The 19,855-nt window shown below is 46.6% G+C and overlaps 3 protein-coding genes and 1 non-coding gene across 5 annotated transcripts in view; all 4 read right to left on the bottom strand.

Annotated features, from left to right (window-relative positions):
- Positions 1 to 2,545, bottom strand: part of LOC119323337 (5'-nucleotidase SurE-like) — a 6,689-nt gene extending 4,144 nt beyond the window's left edge. For both annotated transcript variants that reach the window (XM_037596965.1, XM_037596964.1), the window contains exons 1-2: positions 2,327 to 2,545; positions 1,040 to 1,134 (exon numbers count right to left, since the gene is read on the bottom strand). In XM_037596965.1, the coding sequence (XP_037452862.1) occupies positions 1,040 to 1,134; positions 2,327 to 2,472 (241 nt within the window). In that variant the 5' untranslated portion in view covers positions 2,473 to 2,545. The remainder of the gene's footprint in view (positions 1 to 1,039; positions 1,135 to 2,326) is intronic.
- A 3,757-nt stretch (positions 2,546 to 6,302) lies between these two features.
- LOC119327125 lies at positions 6,303 to 6,426 on the bottom strand. The gene has a single exon (XR_005158405.1). It is a non-coding gene; the product is annotated as a U6atac minor spliceosomal RNA (small nuclear RNA).
- Positions 6,427 to 6,850: 424 nt separating this feature from the next.
- Positions 6,851 to 13,493, bottom strand: LOC119324247 (protein PECTIC ARABINOGALACTAN SYNTHESIS-RELATED-like). The gene is made up of 11 exons (XM_037598008.1): positions 13,082 to 13,493; positions 12,952 to 13,002; positions 12,770 to 12,860; positions 11,903 to 11,979; positions 11,391 to 11,479; positions 10,583 to 10,702; positions 8,640 to 8,756; positions 8,295 to 8,438; positions 8,075 to 8,198; positions 7,775 to 7,966; positions 6,851 to 7,480 (listed from the first exon to the last, which is right to left on the bottom strand). The coding sequence occupies exons 1-11, from the start codon at positions 13,418 to 13,420 to the stop codon at positions 7,118 to 7,120; spliced, it is 1,707 nt and encodes a 568-aa protein (XP_037453905.1). The 5' UTR covers positions 13,421 to 13,493; the 3' UTR covers positions 6,851 to 7,117.
- Positions 13,494 to 15,550: 2,057 nt separating this feature from the next.
- Positions 15,551 to 17,943, bottom strand: LOC119323599 (L-type lectin-domain containing receptor kinase SIT2-like). The gene has a single exon (XM_037597292.1). It carries the CDS (start codon positions 17,843 to 17,845, stop codon positions 15,785 to 15,787), a length of 2,061 nt encoding a protein of 686 aa, XP_037453189.1. The 5' UTR covers positions 17,846 to 17,943; the 3' UTR covers positions 15,551 to 15,784.
- Positions 17,944 to 19,855: the final 1,912 nt, after the last annotated feature.

The raw sequence follows: 19,855 nt of genomic DNA, 5'->3' as shown, positions 1-19,855 counted from the left end.
CTATAACCCCGCATCCATCCACCGTCTGGGATTCACTTGATGCGGGCAATGTTCGGTTGTTGAATGTAGCGATATGGTTAGAGTATTGTGATAGCCATATGGTCATTCACTATAGCAATTATCCCCTAAAAAAATTAACTATAGCAATTAGGTCCGACATGTACAGTGAAACATAACAGTTATACTCCTATCATTTAATGACTTCTATCATTCAACGGGGTGATCTTTTCACATACGAATCGAACACGCCACATGACTTGGCTACATTGGATGAATCAAATCAGCCTCTTTATCTCCTTTGTTTCAATCAACCTATCAAAACCACCTTATCTTGAGTTTAGATAAACCCCTGTTACTACGGACGGATGCCACTGTCTAGTGCTTCCGCTGTTACTACTGCATAACTTAACTGGAATATTAAAAGGGAAACTAGCAGTAGCAGAGGAGCAATGAAGAAGATAGCTGACAGTATTGCACATAAATGTTAAGATCATATTGCCTCCAAGTTTCTCATGTAAAATAAAGTGTGAACAGTTCTGTTTTATGTCTATAAAGACCACAGCCCCACATTGACACTATCAAATTTGGCAAAAATATCATCGACAAAGCTTCTTGGGAAATCATGGCACCATATATAATGCTAGTCTTCTCCTAGTCTGGCATCGGTTGCAGGTAATGAAAAAAACAAATGGTATGTGCGAATAAGCTGGACCTACCACTAGCATGTGTCCTCATTTAACCATGCCAGAATAAAATAAAAGAAATAAACAAACAAAAATGACACACAGTAGCAACCAGATATCCTTCTCCCACTAGCTGACATGCTGCACTATAGTTGTCGGTGTAATCGTCTTAATTAATTAATGGTAACTTCTTAGGAGTATTAAACTGCTGTGTGAGTTGGCTCTACAACTGCGGAGCAAATCTCGAGGCAGCGACGGGACGGCAACCCATGCAATGGTATAGCCCACGGGTGGCAAAAAACCTGGCATGTATATAATATAAAAAGATGAAACTCATAAAACTAAACCAGACAAACCTGAAACTCCAAATGCTGTAGCACCATTGATATTGACATGTTTACAGCGAAGTGCAGAACGCCATGTAATGCAGTGGCTAACGCCCGACCTGTCTCTGCATTTTACGAGAAAAATAAATAAACAACATTACAAAATTGGTGCCATAAAGTGGACATTGGAATCAGTTAAATCTTATACTCACGCCTTCCTTTGCTTCACATCACACTAAATCATTTTTATTCTCCACAGCACCAAGGTTTCAGATCGATGACAACATCAGTACTTTGCAAAGAAAACCATTCCCTAAATGAACCATAAGTGCATCTTATTATCTGACATACTGTTATGCACCAATAGCACACATTCCAAATCAAAGTTGCCCAACATCATACTTTATTGAACACAACGTGGCAACTTCAATGATGAATGGTGTATTCGAAGCTAAAGTCAGTTACATTCTGCACCAGGACAGATTCCATGTTCTGCACACAGCAGCTTGCAGAAGCTGATGCCCGGTATATATAATGCTTAAAGCTATACTCAGTGCTCTAATCATGTGGCGAAACAGGTTCAGTTATGGGTTCCTTTCTTCATGAATTAATTTTCCTTATAAATTAAGAGTAAATTCCACTGTACAAATCTAGTTGTATCAACCGATATTTAGGTTGAAACAGACTTAAAAAACTTCCACCGGATTGCACCAGATTTTACAGCCGAAATCCTTATCTGAATATGGTTCAGCCTTTCACTTTGAGGGATCTTTGGTTGCTAAACGAGATGGGATGTGCTCATGCTTTTAAATCTTAATTAACCTATGTTCTTTTAACAAGTACATGGTCCACATTGGAATTTTATCCTGAACTTACCCATACGAAAAACAGTACTCAGCACCTGGAATAGTGGAATGAATTGTTCAAATGTTCAATCGCGACTTTTACTTTTACAGCATCGAAATTCACCTGTTTCTTTGAAGGTAACATTTCTTTCTGTAGTTTGACATCAATGATCAATAGGAAGAACATAAACGACAGAAAAAAAATGCATAACAAGAAAAATACTGTATCTCCCGTTCCCATGCTTTGATGCTTTTTCAGGTGCGAATGCCAAATAACATTTCCCATCCAAAATTCTTCCTTTTTTTTTTGTGTCTCTCCTAATACTTCGACCCAAGAAATCCCCATCAGAACCAGCGCACCGTCAATCGCCGTGTGCTCCCACGGCAGAATCTTCGCAAAGCAACAAGTAACCAAGAAACAGGACGGATCGACGAAAGGGAAGTCACGAGGGTGGGTGGGGAGAAGACTGACGTGTCGGGCGCGCAGACGAGGACGCGGTAGCGCCCCTGGGCGACGAGCTGGTCGACGAGGAAGATGAGCCCCGGCGCGTCGATGCCGTCGTCGTTCGTCACCATCACCACCGGCGCCGCCGCCGCCGCCGCCGCCGTGGAGGCCATGGAGGCAAGAGCCGTGTACGGGCGCGGGCACAGAAGTTTCCGTTTCCGTTCTGCGGCTGGGGTTTTGGTTGTTGGCTACTTGGCTGCCCCTGTTTTACTATTAGAAAATGTTACCTGCCGAACATTTGCTGGGAGGCCCCAGCGAACGCCCGCATACCCCTCTGGTCAGAATCAAATGGTGACATTTTTTTTTTCCAATACGCATGAGTGTGCATATCATGCATTAAAGAAGGGTGAGAAAAAGCTTCCCAAGGTTACACGCGTTACATCATACTCCCTCTGTTCCAAAATAGATGACCCAACTTTGTACTAACTTTAGTACAAAGTTGGGTCATCTATTTTGGAACGGAGGGAGTAGATATGTACAAGCGGTCAAGCCGCATCCACCTCACACTCTTGGACTAACTACTCCCTCACTGCCCACCCTATGTTTCCCACCTCGAACCCTCTAATTGCACCCTTGAGCAGTCCCGTCTTCGCCACAAGATTCCTTCCTCGGTCATGTGCTGCATGATCCTCGCCAGCAATGGCGTTGTGCCGTTGAAGACGATGTCATTTCGATGCTTCCAGATGAGCCACATGCCAAGGAGGCTCAAAGTCCGAATGTTCCTCCTGTCTTGCTTGCTCCGGTCCTGCTTGGTGCACCAAGCCTCCAGGCATTCCTCATGTCTTGGTTCAAAAGCGTCTTTGCCTGTTCTGATACTGAGCCATCTCCATACCTGCCTCGCAAATACACAACCCACCAGAAGGTGTTGGATTGCTTCATCATGTTGATCACAGAACGAGCAGGTATCTTGATACGGTAGACCACGCCTGGCAAGTCTGTCTGAAGTCCACAGTCGTCCCTTGAGTGCAAGCCAAGTGAAGAAGCGGCACTTGAGCGGGGCTCCCGACTTCCACATGAATGCAGCGTGGGTGACACTTCCCTTCCCATGAATCTAGCCTCGTATGCAAACTTAGCCGAGAACTGGCTATCCATCGTCCAGGACCAAGTAAATGTGTCATGTATGTTTGCTGCCAGCCGCGGACACCCTCTGCCATAGTGAGAAGAACTGCTCAATGGCATCCACTGATAGGTCCGGCCCAATGTCTCCTTCCCAAGCCGCGGTGAGCACCGCTTCCTCCATTGTCTTCTTCTTCCTGATCCGGCTCGGGATGCGCCGGTAGATTTCCGGTGGTAGATCGCATGTCCGGTATCCGTCTATCCATTTATCCTCCCAGAAAAGAGTTGATTTTCCATTCCCCACCCTGGCTCTAGTTGTCGCTCGGTATATTTCCATTGATTCCGCCGGTACTGATATGGAGAACTCGCTCCATGGCCTATTGCGGTCGGTCCGTTGTAGCCAAGGACATCTCGCCCGCAGGGCCTTGTTCATCCACCGCAGGTTTGGGATTCCCAGGCCGCCTGCCCATCGCGGTGTACACATGGCCTCCCAAGCCACCGCACACTTGCCCCCTGGTGCTTCTTCTTTCCCACACCATAAGAACCCTCAACAGATCTTCGCCAGCGCTGCCACAATCAGAGCACAGATGTGATGAGGAGGACGCTCCCGCTCTTGGGCATCATCGCAGCAAATGATGACATTTAAAAAAAATACATGACAACTCCCTAACAAACACATGGCTTTTTTAGTTGTTTTAGCATGGCTACTCGAACATTCCCTGGCAGTTTTGCTCCCAGCGAACGTTCGTTACATATTCGTGTCAGTTACTATTTTTCTTTTCTTTGAGGGGGAGGGGGCAGTTTAGTGTTTACTTGCCTTATTTCGAGGCAATTTATAGGAATCCTAATTTGTCAAAGTGGTTGTCAATCGGCTGATCCCACCAGCAGATTAGCTGACTCACTGGTCATCAGGTCAATCATGGATTGTTAGAGAAACTCTAGCAGAGATGCCATACAAGACATAATATATGTGGGCAATGCTTTATATGTAGATTGGCCAGGTGACGCGCAAACTCAAAGTAGTCATATCGATTATCTCCACATCTCTTCCATTTTTTATCCTTTTTCATCAAAACTCAACAAGTTATCCACCAAATGAAGGGTTGAAAACACTAATTTAAAGCTAAACATTGCATTGCGAAGTTCTTAACACGGGATGACATTTGCATACCATAGGTGCAACTTTTGAGCGACTATAGCATGATTTTGAACCACACCACGTCGATGGTGAATGATATGGACGGGGTACATGTATATGTGATGACTCAACTTCTCGTCTAGGCATGGCGGTGTGACGGTCTGGCGATCTAGTCTTCATCCCATTCCCACCATGTCGTCGTCAAAGTCGGGATGGCTTTTTCTATGGGCAAGGCCCAATATGGCGCGACCCGTCTCGACGAATGTCACCATGGTCATGACGAATTTGTGTTATCTGATGCGCTCCTTATAAATCCACATGTTTCCAAAATGGAGCCATACGGCGTGGTCCCTCTCCGTCCAACGCCTGCCCAGTGGCGGCCGGTCTCCTTGAAGAATTCGCCAGGGCAGACGGACACGAGGCTAAGGTGGCGTAATGCTCATTCCAATACGTCATTAACAGTGAGGCCGAGAAACCACATGGTGGCCTATATGAGTTGTGTAGGGGAGCTCTATCCTGGCACACTGGATTTGCACGTGGCATACTGGATATCCCGATCAATGGAGTGTGTTTTGAGATCCCAATCTGGACACTCATCGAGGGCAGGATCCTCCTGCATAGCGTCCAGCGTGTCACGTCTATCCCATTCCTCCTCCTCAGCCATGAGGGCGGCCTTCTCCTCCGCTTGCTCCTCATCCATGATATGCCTTCCCTCCTCCCCCCTAGAGTGGCACCTAGTCTCCGTCGTAGGAGAGGCAACATGGCGACGGAAGGGAAATGGAGGATGTGAACGTCGGTGAGGAAAGTTGAGGTTGTCTGTAGTTATGGTATAAGCTATCCAGACACGACGATGATCATTTTATAGCCGTGGGCAGCGGGCGGAGGGAAAACATGACAAGCGATGAGAAACTTAGCGGGAATGTTCGCGGGCATTTGATGCACGGCGACTCTCATTAATTGGCACACTTCTCGATGACATAGGCGTATGGCCGTCTACACCATTTGCATGGAGAAAAAAGTTGAGGAGGTTTACTTCCCTCGTGCGACACATCCTCCAAATATGGAGGCTCACATGCTCAAGGAGCGTCCAGCATAAATTATGATGACCTGAAGCCGATTTCACTAGAGTTGCTCTTAAATATAGCGGATGCGGTGAAAAAAGACTAGTGCTCCCTTGCAACCACCACACAATCATGATTTGCAGGTGACCGTATGCCAGAGCAAGGAGACCATGCGTCCAAGATTTTGTAATATAAGCACATGTTATTAAACTTCTGAAAATAATAGTGTAACAAGAGCATGGACCAACCCCAATCATGATTTGCAAGTGACCGTGTGCCAGAGCAAGTAGACCATGCGTCCAAGATTTTGTATAAGGCGCTGTGATAATTTTTTAATGTGTGACAAGTATAAGTGTAATATAAACACAAACTTGTAAAAGAGTAGTGTAACAAAAGCATGGATTCTTTTAATGCGTGACAAGTATAGGTGCATTGCAATACATAAATGCTAAACACTTTTGCGAAACGCAGCAAATACGGAAAGTAATTTTGATGTGATTAGTATAAGGCGCTGCAGATGCAAAACAATCAAACAGCTTAACATTTTGACGAGTACAGTGAAAAGGGAAGCAAATGTGTTAGTATTTTTTTAATTAACATTTTGACGAGTACAGTGAAAAAGGCAGCAAATGTGAGTAGTATTTTTTTAATGGGTGACGAGTATAGGTGCAAAAGCGCAGGAAATGGTAAAAAAATTTGGGTAAGATCCGCCGAAACGGGTAGCCTTAACCGCAGTGTGCTAGAGGAAAGTCCGAAGACCGTTCCCGTCCCTGTCAGGGGAGATGCCAACCGTCTCTCCTTTTTACGAACACGATGCGTGAGGCAGCGCTTCCCCTTATAAACCACGCAACACACCGCTCAGGTAGCGAGGTGGGACTAAATCGCAGCCCACGCTCCGCGTCTTCACCTGCTCTGAGATTCCCTTCCCTCATACTGAAGCTGAGGGCCGAACCTGAATGAAAAGGTACCGCTGGCGCACACTCGTCATCAAAACACAGTAGCTTTCTTCGTGGCTACGTGGCTAGCCCGTGCCAGGAATACATTATCTGGGTCAAGAGACCGTGCTTTGCAAAGTGCATCTGAAGTTCTGAACACCCAATATATAGAACTAGAGAAGCCGAGTGATCTAGGCGAGGCAGTGGTCTAATCGTCTTAAGTTCTGAACATCCAGGAGCACAGGAGTACTTACCACTAGTGGTGCCACATGAACACAATCAAAAGGAAATAACGGAAAAATTAGAAGAACTAGCTAGCTCAATAATGCGACATCTGATCAATATATCTGTTTTGAGAAACCGTGCATGAAAGCACTAATCTAGCCGGTGAACCACTACTGAATTCTGATCATCTACACAACACAAAAACTTAGATAGCCAAGGCCGCAGGAACACTTACTGCTAGTAGTAGTGCCGTATGAACAAAATCAGGAGGACATCAATGAAAGAGCTATAGCTAGCTTAGCAGTGGCTTGCCACTCGTCTGTCTGCCGCTACTCGGTCTATCTCATGCTCTGCACATGCAGGGGGTGAGGGGGTTCTCCCAGAGGTCGTAGCCGGGGAAGGTGGGCTCGGGGAGGCCGGCACGGGCCTGGTGCGAGATGACGACGTCCTCGGCAAAGGAGGCCCATGCCAGGTACGGGTCACCTAGGGACTTGGACATGAGCCCTTTGTCGGGCTTGATGGACTTGAGCCGGTGGCGCCCGCTGTAGCGCCGCGCCCCCATGATGAGCTTGGCGAAGTTGCCGCCGTGCGTCATCACGAACACGTCCGACTTGAGGCACACCAGGAAGTCCAGCGCCGCCAGGCTCGTCACGTGCTTCCTGAAGTGCTCCATCTCCGCCGTGCTCGCCAGCTCCTCCTTGGTCACCTGCATACCGTATATATGCAAAGTTTAGGTCTGTCATGGCAAATGCATTCAGGGAGAAGAGCAGGAAATGAATAAGTCTGTTTCGCCCCTCCTCAACTATTTTCCAAGTCTGGAAGTCGATCCCTGCTTCGAAACCGGGCATTTAAAGCTCCTCGACTCGTGATTTTTAGATTTAAGCAATAGTTGTGGGGTTTAATGGACTTATTCCAGAAAAAAGGACTTGATGGAATGTGGTAATGTGTCTGCAAGGGCAGTGAAGAAGCACTTCGGTTGAGCTGTGGAAGTAGTACTCACCAAGTTAGGGAACATGTTCCTGAGGGGAGCCATCCTGTTTTTACCGCCGTACACTTGCCCTGATGCAACGTATATCTGTGTTTCCCTTGTGTATCCCATTGCACGCAGGATCACAGCTATCTCACCAGGCTCAAGGGGGCAACGCCCTTCTTTTCTCTTTTGCAATGCTAATGGCCAAAGGTGAGATCCATTCTGTGTGCGCATAACAACATTGAAAACTGTTAGAAAGCTATGTTGTGGGCATCACTTTGAAGTTCAATGAGATAACTGAACTGTTTAAAAAACAAAAATTGAGATGACCTTAAAGCGCCGTGGCCATTCTTTCTGTCTATAAGCTGCCATCATCACTTTCTCATCACGTGTTCCAGCAAAATCACAAAAGGACAGGCCCACCATTCCTTTCTCATATCTCAGATGAAGGGCCCTTTAGAAGAAGTGGCAATTACTTGATCATCAAATAAGCATTCCCTAAACAATGAACTCCAAAGAGATTGAACAGAAGATATTCACTGTAGCCTACATGTATGGATTCCCGCTGCTAGTTCGGTTCCTCATCTTTGTTGCCAGCTTATCAGCCATTTCTTCAATATCGGGTAGGAACTTTAAGGCGTGATAATTAACTCTGCATCTTAGTCGGTTAATCTCCATTGGAACATTGTCATACCTGAAATTGAAGGTTTGCATTATATTTGTTTCTACTCCTCCATGCACAAGAGAGATTTCGTACAATGTACTTTTGCAGCACAAAAAAAAAACAATGTTCTCCTTACTGTTATATGCATGGAAGTAGATAGGGCATTTTGGGTTAAGACAACAAATGTATGAATAATTGCCACAATATAGTTGCATTCAACTGTTGACTTACCCCAACCTGTCGACAAATGGCTTAATAGACATTATTGTTTTCTCTTTGATCCTTGGAAGTACATTATCAATGTAAAACTGTGCAGATGCATACTTTGGGATGTTCTTCACAGTGCGCCTGTCATAGACCACATTGCAATACTGTTATATGCAGAACATATTAACACAATGTAGTCATTTGATCCCTAACACCCGCTATAAGCAGAACAGATATATACATTGAGACAAGTAAGAAAGCAAAAAGACAGGTTTATCATAGTGAACATAAGACAAGGTGCGCTCCGGGCGAAAGCCTAAAATCCTTCCATGGATTGGACGATGACGACATCGAAGATGTCGTTTCCCCCTTGGGGGCATAGTCTTGGAACCATGGATCTGTCGTGGGTTGCTTGGTGTCTCGGTTGGAGCGTGGTTGGCTTGTTGGACTGTTTGGTGGCGGTGGTGGAAGTGATATGTGACGGCGGCCTTTACCTTGGTCATCCTGGTGCTGTTGGTCGACCTCTCTCTTGGGTGCTTGTGGCGGCGGTGATGACTCAGAGTTTTGGTACCCTTCGACGACGCCTGAGGTTTTGTTGCATCACATAGTGTTCTGGTTCTCTCTATTTGTGATGGAGGCCGTGGTGTGGCCAGAGGAGGTGCAGGGCTGTCTCGGTGGAACATTGCCCTTCGGCACGGTCAGCAGCTCTCTCTGTCGCGTCGTGGCTAGGCAGTGGGAAACCCTTCGGCGGTGGTTGTGACTCTCCTAGTTCTTCAAGGTGCTGAGTGACCGCAGAGCAGCAGGCGACTTCTTCTCAACGTCTTCTCGGTGTCGGATCTCCCTTCGTCTGATCCAACAATCCTAGTCCCCATTCTTTCTCGGTCTTCCCATTGAGGATGGGTGCTAAGTTCTTGGTGTCGACTGTTGTCGTAGCTTGCTTCTGGTTCTTCTTCTAATGTTCCCTGTTTCTTTTCTTTGTGTGTTGGGTGCTACTTGTTGTTGTAGCCTTTGTGTTTGTATCTCGACCTTGGTTTTAAAAATGAAAATTGTTCAGGCCGGCTTTTGCCCGCCGTAGCAGCGTCAAAACAAAAAAAAAACGTAAGACAAGGTGAGACTGCAGGTTGTGAAAAGAAGCAACAGTTCCAGAAATTCCTGAATCTACATTTAACTTCATAAGAAGGAAACCCAGAAAACAGTGTATTTGAAATATCTCTCCGCGAAAAGCAAAAAAAAAAAGAAATGTATGTACACCTGATTTGATTTACTAGGCTTTAAAACTCCCATTCTATGTGGATACTGGTTAATTTGAGCATTTTATCTTTCAGTCCAGTTATATTTTGAGACAGAAACAAGGATGGCCTTCAGGATAAACTGCTTCAGATTAGCAGTATATACCTAAGATGATGGACCTCACTCTAAGGCCGGGCGTCAGCCTACTTTCCAACAAAAAAGTATAGCTATGAGCATATGATAGACAACACACAAGATTTACAGTACATCAAGATGGATGTAATTTTGGACTTCTCATACCCATTGAGATAAATTCAACAGAATTATTGAAAAATGACACTAATGACAGAAAATACCAAAAAGTTCAATGCCACTAGTGTTTGCGGGTTGCTGTGACGCCAATTTCAGCAAGGTAGCGGTAGTGTCCACTTTGACTCACAAGGTTCCAGAACACACACGGATAGGAATATTGTAGGATTGCAATGTCACACCTTGAGTCATCTAGGATTGATTGCACCAAAGGAAACCATATTTTTTTTGGAAGAAGTACTAATCAAGGAAACATTCCTACGAAATAGAGTCTGAAAATTCATATGGATTACAATCCCTAAAATCAAACAAACCACGTAGGAAAAATCTAAGAGATTGCAATCCTCCAAAATTCATAAAAAAAATCCTTTGAATCAAATATGCCCCAAGACTTAAGGCAGGGGAAAAAAAGAGTACATTAGACATACTTTATACTGGTGAAGAGTTCATCTTTTTCTGTGAACCAGTCAGGGATGTCTCGGACGATGCGTACGTCGTCCTTCAGATAGTTTATAAAATGATCCACATCAAAGATATCTTCAAATTTGCTGCAGAGAAAATAAATGTTGTTAACAATTTAAATACCAATGGCAAACACCATATATTTAGCATAGACGCACAGTCGGATTATGTGATGCTGCAACTAAGAGAATTATGACTCTGCATTATATTCAATATCAATTACTCCTAGTTCTTTATTTTCAAACCCTGCAATGGAGTAAGAAAACTTTAGACCTACAAAACGTGATTTTGTGAAGTTTCCACTTTATAAAATTCATAATGAAGCTCCAAATGGTATATTCTATATACTATGTAGTTGTTTTCAGTAGTCACTAATTCACCAGTGCAGCATCAAGGAGGATTTGCCCCTGATTAGGATATCCTATAACAACAATACAATAATAGTTAAGCATGAAGAAGAATAGTGACTTTCACGAGCAGGTATTTTGATCATTCCAGGAGTAGTACAAGAAGAAAATTATCCTTAAAATGAATCCGATACTCAGACCAGAAGCATATTGGCGCCACATGCCTGCAGAAAAACTGACTGATTTTGCTAGAATAACTATAGTTCATTTTTGAAACATTCTAGTACGAAACTATCCTCGGTAAACTGAAAATTTCATTAGAATATCTGTGAAGCGAATTTTGTATAATAGGACTATCAATTAAAGAAGAATATACAAGTAGAAGAAGTAAGAACAAGTAGAAGTAACAAGAGAAAGTAGCACTTACGTCTGGTCTTTCCATATTTGGTCCTGCTTCAGAACTGGCAAAATAAGTGTTGCTTCCATTATCTTAGCAATTGCAACAGCATTACATATCTGCAGAAACACCAAAGATTACAAAGTAGCAGATGGGCCTATGTTGTAACTGAAACTCAATGTCAGCTTAGGAAACTCGTTACCACTGCCCACTGCTTAAGAAATTGGCATGATCTTCTTAGGCAGGTACACAAATAAGTATTAAACAACAGGAGAATTATAATTTTATTTCTTAAATAAGCAACAGAAGATCATAGCGAAAACATGCTATAAAAAGGAATTATCATAAATATGTTGAAGGTACAGGCTGATATGCTTAAGCAGCAACCACCATCATAGGAAAAACAATTCCCATGTAACAGCGAGATTCAGAGACTCAGAACTATGTTTACGCAGAAAAAACCATTGCACCACTGAAACAAGTATTTAACAATCACACAAAATAAAGTGAGGAAGGCTGAGAAAACAGAAGTGCATACATACAGCTATTCGTTGCTGGTTCAGTCCACCCTCAGCATGGATAAAAATATACCCAGAGGTTTCGTTCTCAGGTGGGACATCTGCATTATATAGAATGATATAAATATTATCACTTATCAGGGCCCAATCATGAAAGGACACAAATGTTTGATGTAAAAGGCAGAAGTTGATGTTTTCTTTTTGACCGGGAAGTTGATGTAAATGACATAGGGTGCACGTCTCTCCACTGACTGAGGTATCCTTTCTTGCAGGGAAGCACTATGGTTCTAAGGGGAAACATCACAAAATCATGGCTAGAAGATGTTTTCATAAGAACTGGCATTGCGCTTCACATAGAAAGTATTCTGTGCTCTGACTCACATTGCTGCCAGAAGTCTATGAATGAGAAGTGCATTACAATTTTAACTCCACATTAATGTTGGCAATATTTCGTCATTTCATAGCAATAAAATAAATTCAGTTTCCATATGCTGCGTCATAAATCTGCAACCTTACATGGAAATGAAAGTATGGAACTATGGGTCACAAGTCGACTCTCGAAGAACACTGTAGTTCAGGTTTTAGCCACCCTAACAAATTCCACACAACACAGTAATCACTAAACATGCAAGAGTTAAAAGAATTGCCATAAATCTAGGTTGTGTGGTAAGCAATAAGTGACCTCACAGTGACTGGTACAGCAAGGCTAAAAGTGAATGGTGCAGCATATGCTACTACTCCCTCCGTCCGAAAATACTTGTCGGAGAAATTGATAAAAATGGATGTATCTAGAACTATAATAAGTCTAGATACATTCATCTCTGGGACAAGTATTTCCGGACGGAGGGAGTACATTTTTGGTCTTTGAAGTAATGTCAATACTGGGCTTGCCTGAGGGCTCATCGCTTCGACGCTCAGCGCAGGGCTTCCAGGACGCGGTGGCAGCACGTGGGTTCTCCCACAGTGAGAGGGGCTCTTTCGTCTGCGCCCAATACAATTGAATTCATCAGAATAAAAGTTTCTCACGTGAATACAAATCGCCAGAATGGTTGCCGAGATCAGGAGCACTTCACCTGAGGGCAATGCAGCGTGATCCCCTCCTTCTGGCACAAGTAGGGCGTGTTCTGGATAAACAAACAAAAATGTAAGTGCTAGGTTGGGATTCTGATGAAACCGAATGTAGAGGGAGGAACGGGAACTCACGAAGCGGGACCAGAGGGAGGGCGCGGAGAAGAGGGCCGCGAGCAGGATGAGCGCGAGGACGGCGAGCAAGATCCGGTAGGAGAGGGAGGCGGTGGGGTGCCTGGGGTCCTCGAGGGCGAGGAGGGAGCGGAGGGGAGACGGAAGGAGCTGCTTGTGGTGATGGTGGTGCGGGAGGAGAGGTGAGGAGCGGTGGGCGTCCTTGCCGTCGTCGTCGCGGCCGCGGGCGGCGGAGGTGGAGGCGAATGGGGAGGAGGCGGAGGCCGCGTCGGAGTCGCGCTTTGCCGGAGAGTTGGATGCGCGGGCGGCCGCCGCCGCCGTCGAGTGCCGAAGCTCCGCCATCGCTTCCGCCGGCGGCGCGGTGCGAGTCGGGAGTGGGAGTGTAGCACCTGTTTCAGCGTGCAGTCTCGGGACTTCGCTTTCGGTGCGTGACGGTAGTGGGAGCGCACCTGAGTCGATCTCGTGCTTCGATTCTCGATCAGACGGTTGTGAGTGGACAAGTCATCCCTGACTTGGGCACAGTAAATCGTGGAAACCGTGCCTTCCACTTGGCTACGGAGGTCCATAGGCAATGTCGGGATTGCTAAATCTCAGTAGGGTGATACTATTTTTTATATGTTCTGTCATTTGACTGAAACTTCGTTAAGTTTCAGTCGACTGAGATTGAAAAAGCCTTCGTGACATTTTATTAATCATCAAATAGTCTTACATCATTTGCAAGAGCTAATTATACAATGCTCACGGTGAAAAGGAGTAAAATAAAGGTAATCATGCATAATAAACATATGTTTGATTCAATAGGACGTGATACATGAAGAGAACATGTCACCAAGAGCTCTAAAAATGTATAAAATATAGAGCCATCATCCGTCCTTGCCCTTGGCATCACCCTTGACATATTAAGAAACAGTATAACGGAACGAGCTATGGCTCCTCACAGCGTTTTGACGTCGCTGCCGTCTGATTAGATCGATCGGCCATTGTCTGGTGTTTCTTGGGCTGCTGCTCTGTACACTTACCTAGGCCCATTGTGCTTAATCAGGCTTGGGCTGCTGGCAGGCACCGATCAATCTTTATGTGTCAAAAAAAAGGCATCGAACGATCTTCGTTGTGAGCCTTCCGCTCCTCTCGTGATGGGTGAAGGAAATAGCAACGGTGCCGGCGGCGGCAACAACTGCACCACGTTCTGAGAGGTATCCATGTACCCTCGAGATGATTGTATGCACAAAAAAAAAGTAGAACATTCTACATCAAAGCCTGCACTGCATTGGTCACCAAGTAAACCAAATGCTGATATAGTCAATATTACGAAGATAAGCATCAAAATCACCATATGGCAAAGCTGGTTAGTACATAAACAATCCTTCCCTATGTAATTTTATTGTAAAACAGAATGATAATTCAACTACAATTTTTTTTCTAACAATAACAGAATGAGCTGCCCCCGAGGCACGCCCCCCCCCCCCACCCCACCCAGCAGCCAGTTTGCATTTTCATCTGTGACATGTCACTTAAAGCTGCCTAGACACCCTTGTGTCCATGCCCATGGCACGAGCTAACCAATATGATGTTCTGTTGTGTGGCTTTGCACCAAATAGGTCTACTTCCAAGTTCCCGCGTTATTAGTTTAGTGAGTTTGCCACCAAAATACTATATCAAATATTCATCAGATGGAGTTATATATTCACAACATTATAATTTTATAATTTTGGTAGACATTTCTATAATTTTCCATTAAACTGGACGAGCGCGGCAACGCGCGCCATCATGTTCTAGTTAGTTGTGGAAGTAGAGCTCGAAGACGCAAAATGGATCGAGCCGGACCTGCCCATCATTCGAGTTGTCCGACATGTACCTATCCTCCTCCTTCTCTTTGGAGGGTAGTCCGGCCATGCCACGGACCGCCCGGTTCTATTCTCGCGCGAGGGTGTGCGTCCTCGTCCTTTTTCACTTCTAGAGGATGTGGAGTTGTGGACACAGATGACTTACTCGTTCAAGGCCATGTCGGCAGCAATGCAGTCCTCGGCCTCCCGTGCCCATTGCCTCGCACGACGGGCACACCCCTCCCTATAACCCTCACGTGTGTCCACACCGGAGTTGGGGAGAGAGACGAACCTCACCACATCTGGTGAGGCAGAGGGCACACACCTCGAGCCACCAGCCCCGACAGATTCGAGCGCCAATTGTGCCAATGCAATGGATTTCAGCCGGATCAATCTCTAACTACGGGCGGGCGCACTCGTTCTGGGAGTGGCGGAGGGCCATGCGACTGGGAGTGGCGGAGGGCCAATTGAAAGTAGACCGGGGAGTGTAGTGGTCTAAGTTGTAGCAACTTTTTGTTTGTGTAAAATATATTCCATACAATCCAACTGATTTCATGCTAAACCATGTCCGACAAGAATAATTGTCAAGTAAACTCGAAACCTTGTGCAAGAAAGAATGCACGTAATCTATTTGCCAATATTTACCCACCTCTTATTTCCAAGCAATCATTGAAATCTGAACTATGATGTGACAGTAAAATTGAAAATGAATTTACATAATGTCAAAACCAGAATATGTTTGTTAAGGTGCCCTAAATGCGGTTAACAAGATCCACTTATCATGTCATATGTCACCTAATATTTTAAGTATCGTAATATTATTTAAAGGTGCTAAGAACTTGAGCAAGTACATGATACAATATTAAATCAAACACCATGAGTGTCATCTTCCGCCAGAGAGGTCAGATATGGTGCCGACAGTCATCGCCGTAGATGAGAATGGGCTTGACATGGAATGCAACTCCTTTCTTTCCCTAAGAGCTAACAAGTTGAAGCTCAAGGTTGAGCGTGTCATCTCCGGGAGTGGCAGTTCTCCATCAAGATACTGCAAAACTTGCTGCATCGTGGGCCTTGCAGAGGGAGATGGGTGTGAGCAGAGCAGTCCAATCTTGAGAATTAGGCACACCTCATCAGAGTTGTACTTGTGTTGCAACTTTGGATCTGCTGCCTCGACGAGTGACTCTCTATGCAAGTGCTCGAGTACCCAGTCCGCCAACAAGATTTGGTTGCCTTGCTCGTCTTGCTTGATCGGCCGTCGTCCGCAAGTGACCTCGAGCATGAATGTTCCGAAGGAGAAAGCATCGGTTAGAGGGGTGGCTTTCCCTGTTCTCACTAGCTCCGGCGCTAGGTATCCTGTGGTTCCAACCACACGTGTTGTTTGTGGGTTGGTGCCATGCTCATACAGCTTTGCAAGCCCAAAATCGCCTAGCCGTCCATTCATTTCCTTGTCGAGGAGCACGTTGCTTGTCTTGACGTCTCGGTGGACGACGACTTTCTCCCACCTCTCGTGCAGGTAGTGTAAGCCACAAGCGACCCCTTTGATGACATGCAACCTTTGAGCCCAGTCCAAGGTGAGTCCATCTCCATCTCCTTGGCCGTATAGATACTTGTCCAGGCTACCGTTTGGCATGTAATCGTACACCAAAATGAGCTCATCTTTTCGCCGGCAATAGCCAAGTAACTGCACAAGATTACGGTGTTTGATGCGGCCAATACTTACGATCTCCGCGACGAACTCCTTCACCCCTTGCTTGGATCCATGGGACACCTTCTTCACGGCGATCTCTACCCCGGACGCCGGAAGCACCCCCTTGTACACCATGCCGAAGCCTCCTGCACCAAGGAGGTGCTTGTCCTTGAAACCATTTGTGGCATGGAAAAGATCTTTGTACGCGAAACGGTGCGGCCCGAACTCGATCTCCCAATCTTCCCGCACCTCGGTGTACCTCAGGCGCCTTCTCACAAGCAGAACCAAGGCGGCGCCGAAGACGAGGACGACAACCGCGCTTGCTATTGGCAGGGTTATCTCCAGAACTCTTGACCGAGGCTTGGACCCCAGCTGCGGCAGCTTTGGCAGCCTGGCGGCATCAATCGCCGGGGCAGGCCTGTCTATGCCCAAGCTCCAGCCGAGAACGTAGTGCCGGGAGTTCACCGGGCCCGTCGACGACGAGAAGCCGATGTACGACGGCTCCGATAGCACGGTCGACAAGTTGTGGGTGGTGCTGACCAGCGGCTTGCTGGGTCTCGCCATCCCAAGGGGAGCCATGGTGACATCGATCTGGGTGGTCACCCTGTCGTAGTCCACCCACACTTGCATCGCGGCACGGCTGATGAGGCTTACATTATGGAAGCCGCCGCCGTTACGGTCGTCGTCGTCGTAGTAGCCAGCCTCGTGGGACGCCACGGAGGCGAGGCTGTTGATGTCGATGCCGACGTGGTTGGCGCTGATGTCGCGGAACTCGATGTTCTGCACGGTGTCCAGCTCCACGGCGAACAGGTGGTTGGCCGCGCTGCCGTCGTTCTGGGCGTTGGTGACGCCGAGGTACTGGTCCGTGAGCCCGGCCGACAGGCTCTTGACGCCGGGCGCGACGACGAGGGCCAGGCCGTGGGTGCTGAAGTCCGTGTAGCTGGAGACGATGGCGCAGACGAAGGCGACCGAGAAGGACCGCACCGTGCCGCCGCCGTCCGGGGACCCGCGGAGGCGCAGCGGGGCCGGGTGGAACGCGTGGCCCTTCTGGTGGGTGGTGGCGTTGGTCAGCTCCACGAGGCCGCCCGCCGTGATGGTGGCGGCGCCGTCGAGGGCGAGGCTCGAGCCGGTGAAGCCGGTGTAGACGAACTGCTCGCCGTCGGCGTCGGCAGCGGCAGCGACGGATGGGAGTGGAAGGGTGATACCAGCGGAGAGGAAGGGGATGAGGAGGAAGAAGGACATGTGCAGCATCGCCATTCGTGGACTGAAGCTGATGAAGTGACGACGAGGCACCTTTCTGAAGAGTTGTAGAATACGTCTCCGCGACCGAGGTTGTATGAAAGTCACATCGTCAATGGCGGACTGGTTTCACTGGACAGTACTATTAATTATCTGACTCAGACGCAGCAGTGTGAACCGACGACCGTCGGCCGGCGGGCGGCGGCTAGTCCGCAGGAAGACGGGGACGTGTATCTTTGAACATGGATCAGGAATCCTCGGAATGAAGGTGAGCCACATGCCTGCTGTCCTCGGGAGAAAAATGCAGGAAACGACCAATGGAGTCAGCCAATCAGTCCAAGTCAACAAGGACGCAGCTACCGTGACGACGCGGACTGCGAACAGTGTACCGAGCCGTCGCTGTGTGGGTGTAATAAAAGTCCAGTCTTCATCGATCACCTTGGATCGGTCTGAAAGATGAGTACCGCCAACTCTCATTTCCAATATACAGTATGTTTTCTGAGGCACTACATTCCAATATAAACTTGCTGGTCCCAGCCCTGTACAAGCGGCATGCTGTTGATTGATTAATTAACAATGCCGTCTGGAAAGTTTGGGCTCCTCCGAAGATCAAATTCTTTGCCTGGTTGGCTATCCAAGATAGGATCTGGATTGCGGATCGCCTGGAGAGGCGCGGGTGGGCCAACTGCGGTCTGTGCCCTCTTTGTTCTAGGGAGCAGGAAACAGGTGCTCATCTTCTCTTCAAGTGCCGCTTCACTATTCGGCTTTGGAGGTCTCTCGTGGCCAAGCTCGGTCTTCATCACATTGAGACCTCCAGGTGGCATCTTCATGGCTCCGTCCTAGATTGGTGGGAGGATGGTACTGGGAGCCACGTCCCCAACAGGAGTGCCCTGGCCTCCCTAACCCTCCTTGTCTCCTGGACCATCTGGAATGAACGTAATGCTAGGGTGTTCCGACACAAAAGTGCTCCGCCGCCTATTCTTCTTAACACAATCCTGGAGGAGGCCAAGCTTTGGGTTACAGCTGGAGCAAAGAAACTAGGGCGTATTGTATATCGAGAGTAGTCCGCATGCCGTGCTTAAGGTGGTTGTTGTAACACTCTTATCTACTCTCTCTTATTTAATCGATGAGGCAAATCTTTTGCCTCCGTTTCAAAAAAAAAACAATGCCGTCTGGAACAAGGTTGCCTAATGCCACACCATCATGCTCACGGTGACAACTGATGTTTTGGACCGAATAAAAATTTAGTTTCGATGATCCAAACAAGCTAGGGTGTCGCATCAGCTGGCAACTTGCCATGTTCTCCGCAAAACAATGTGCAACGGCACTTAAAAAATCGTCAAAGGTTGATTTCTTTCGGGTGCATTGATGTACATGTACATGGTTTATTTTACAGTTTTGCTAAAACACATCAAGAAAGAAGAGATTAAGCATGAGAATCGGAAATTAACTATTGACTCTCTATAAGTGGATTTGTGTCTATCGCAAAAGAAAAAGAATGAACTCATGTAAAGAAGAAAAACTGATTCTCCCTCTTCTTCTCTTATACTCCCTCCGTTCTAAAATAAGTGACTCAAAAATGACTCAACTTTGTACTAATGTTAGTACAAAGTTAAGTAAATTTTGAGTCACTTATTTTGGGACGGAGGGAGTAGTATTCATCATGCCAAGAAATAAATAAATATATGTAGGGCATAATTTCCCCCTAAAAGAGCTTGAAATCTCCGTCATTAGCACCCGTGTGATGCACATGGCCATTCAGGCAAGGCATATATATTGATGAGCAAATATACTGTTGAATATATGGTTTGTACATGTTTATTGTATAGTTGGGCCCACCTCTTAATCTTTGTATAGTTGAGGTTGTGGCTCACTTTGTACTCTATATATACGTGCGCTTTGCACCGATCAATACACCGTGAAGCATTGCCAAAACAATCGTTTTCAACATGGTATCATACCTACGATCCTAACCCTAACCCGTGCCGCCGCCGCCACCTCGTGCCGCCGCTGCCGCCGCGCACCTCC

This window comes from Triticum dicoccoides, chromosome 6B (assembly GCF_002162155.2).
Source record: "Triticum dicoccoides isolate Atlit2015 ecotype Zavitan chromosome 6B, WEW_v2.0, whole genome shotgun sequence".
NCBI classification, from domain to species: Eukaryota; Viridiplantae; Streptophyta; class Magnoliopsida; order Poales; family Poaceae; genus Triticum; species Triticum dicoccoides.
The sequence above is the reverse complement of the archived record's forward strand: the minus strand, read 5'-3'. Positions and strand labels throughout refer to the sequence as shown.

Coding starts and splice junctions, on each gene's coding strand:
- LOC119323599 (XM_037597292.1), bottom strand. CDS start 17,845: ATGGCGATGCTGCACATGTCCTTCTTCCTCCTCATCCCCTTCCTCTCC.
- LOC119324247 (XM_037598008.1), bottom strand. CDS start 13,420: ATGGCGGAGCTTCGGCACTCGACGGCGGCGGCGGCCGCCCGCGCATCC. Junction 10,703..11,390: donor CAAATATGGAAAGACCAGAC/GTAAGTGCTACT, acceptor TTTTCTCTGCAG/CAAATTTGAAGATATCTTTG. Junction 7,481..7,774: donor GGAACATGTTCCCTAACTTG/GTGAGTACTACT, acceptor TACGGTATGCAG/GTGACCAAGGAGGAGCTGGC.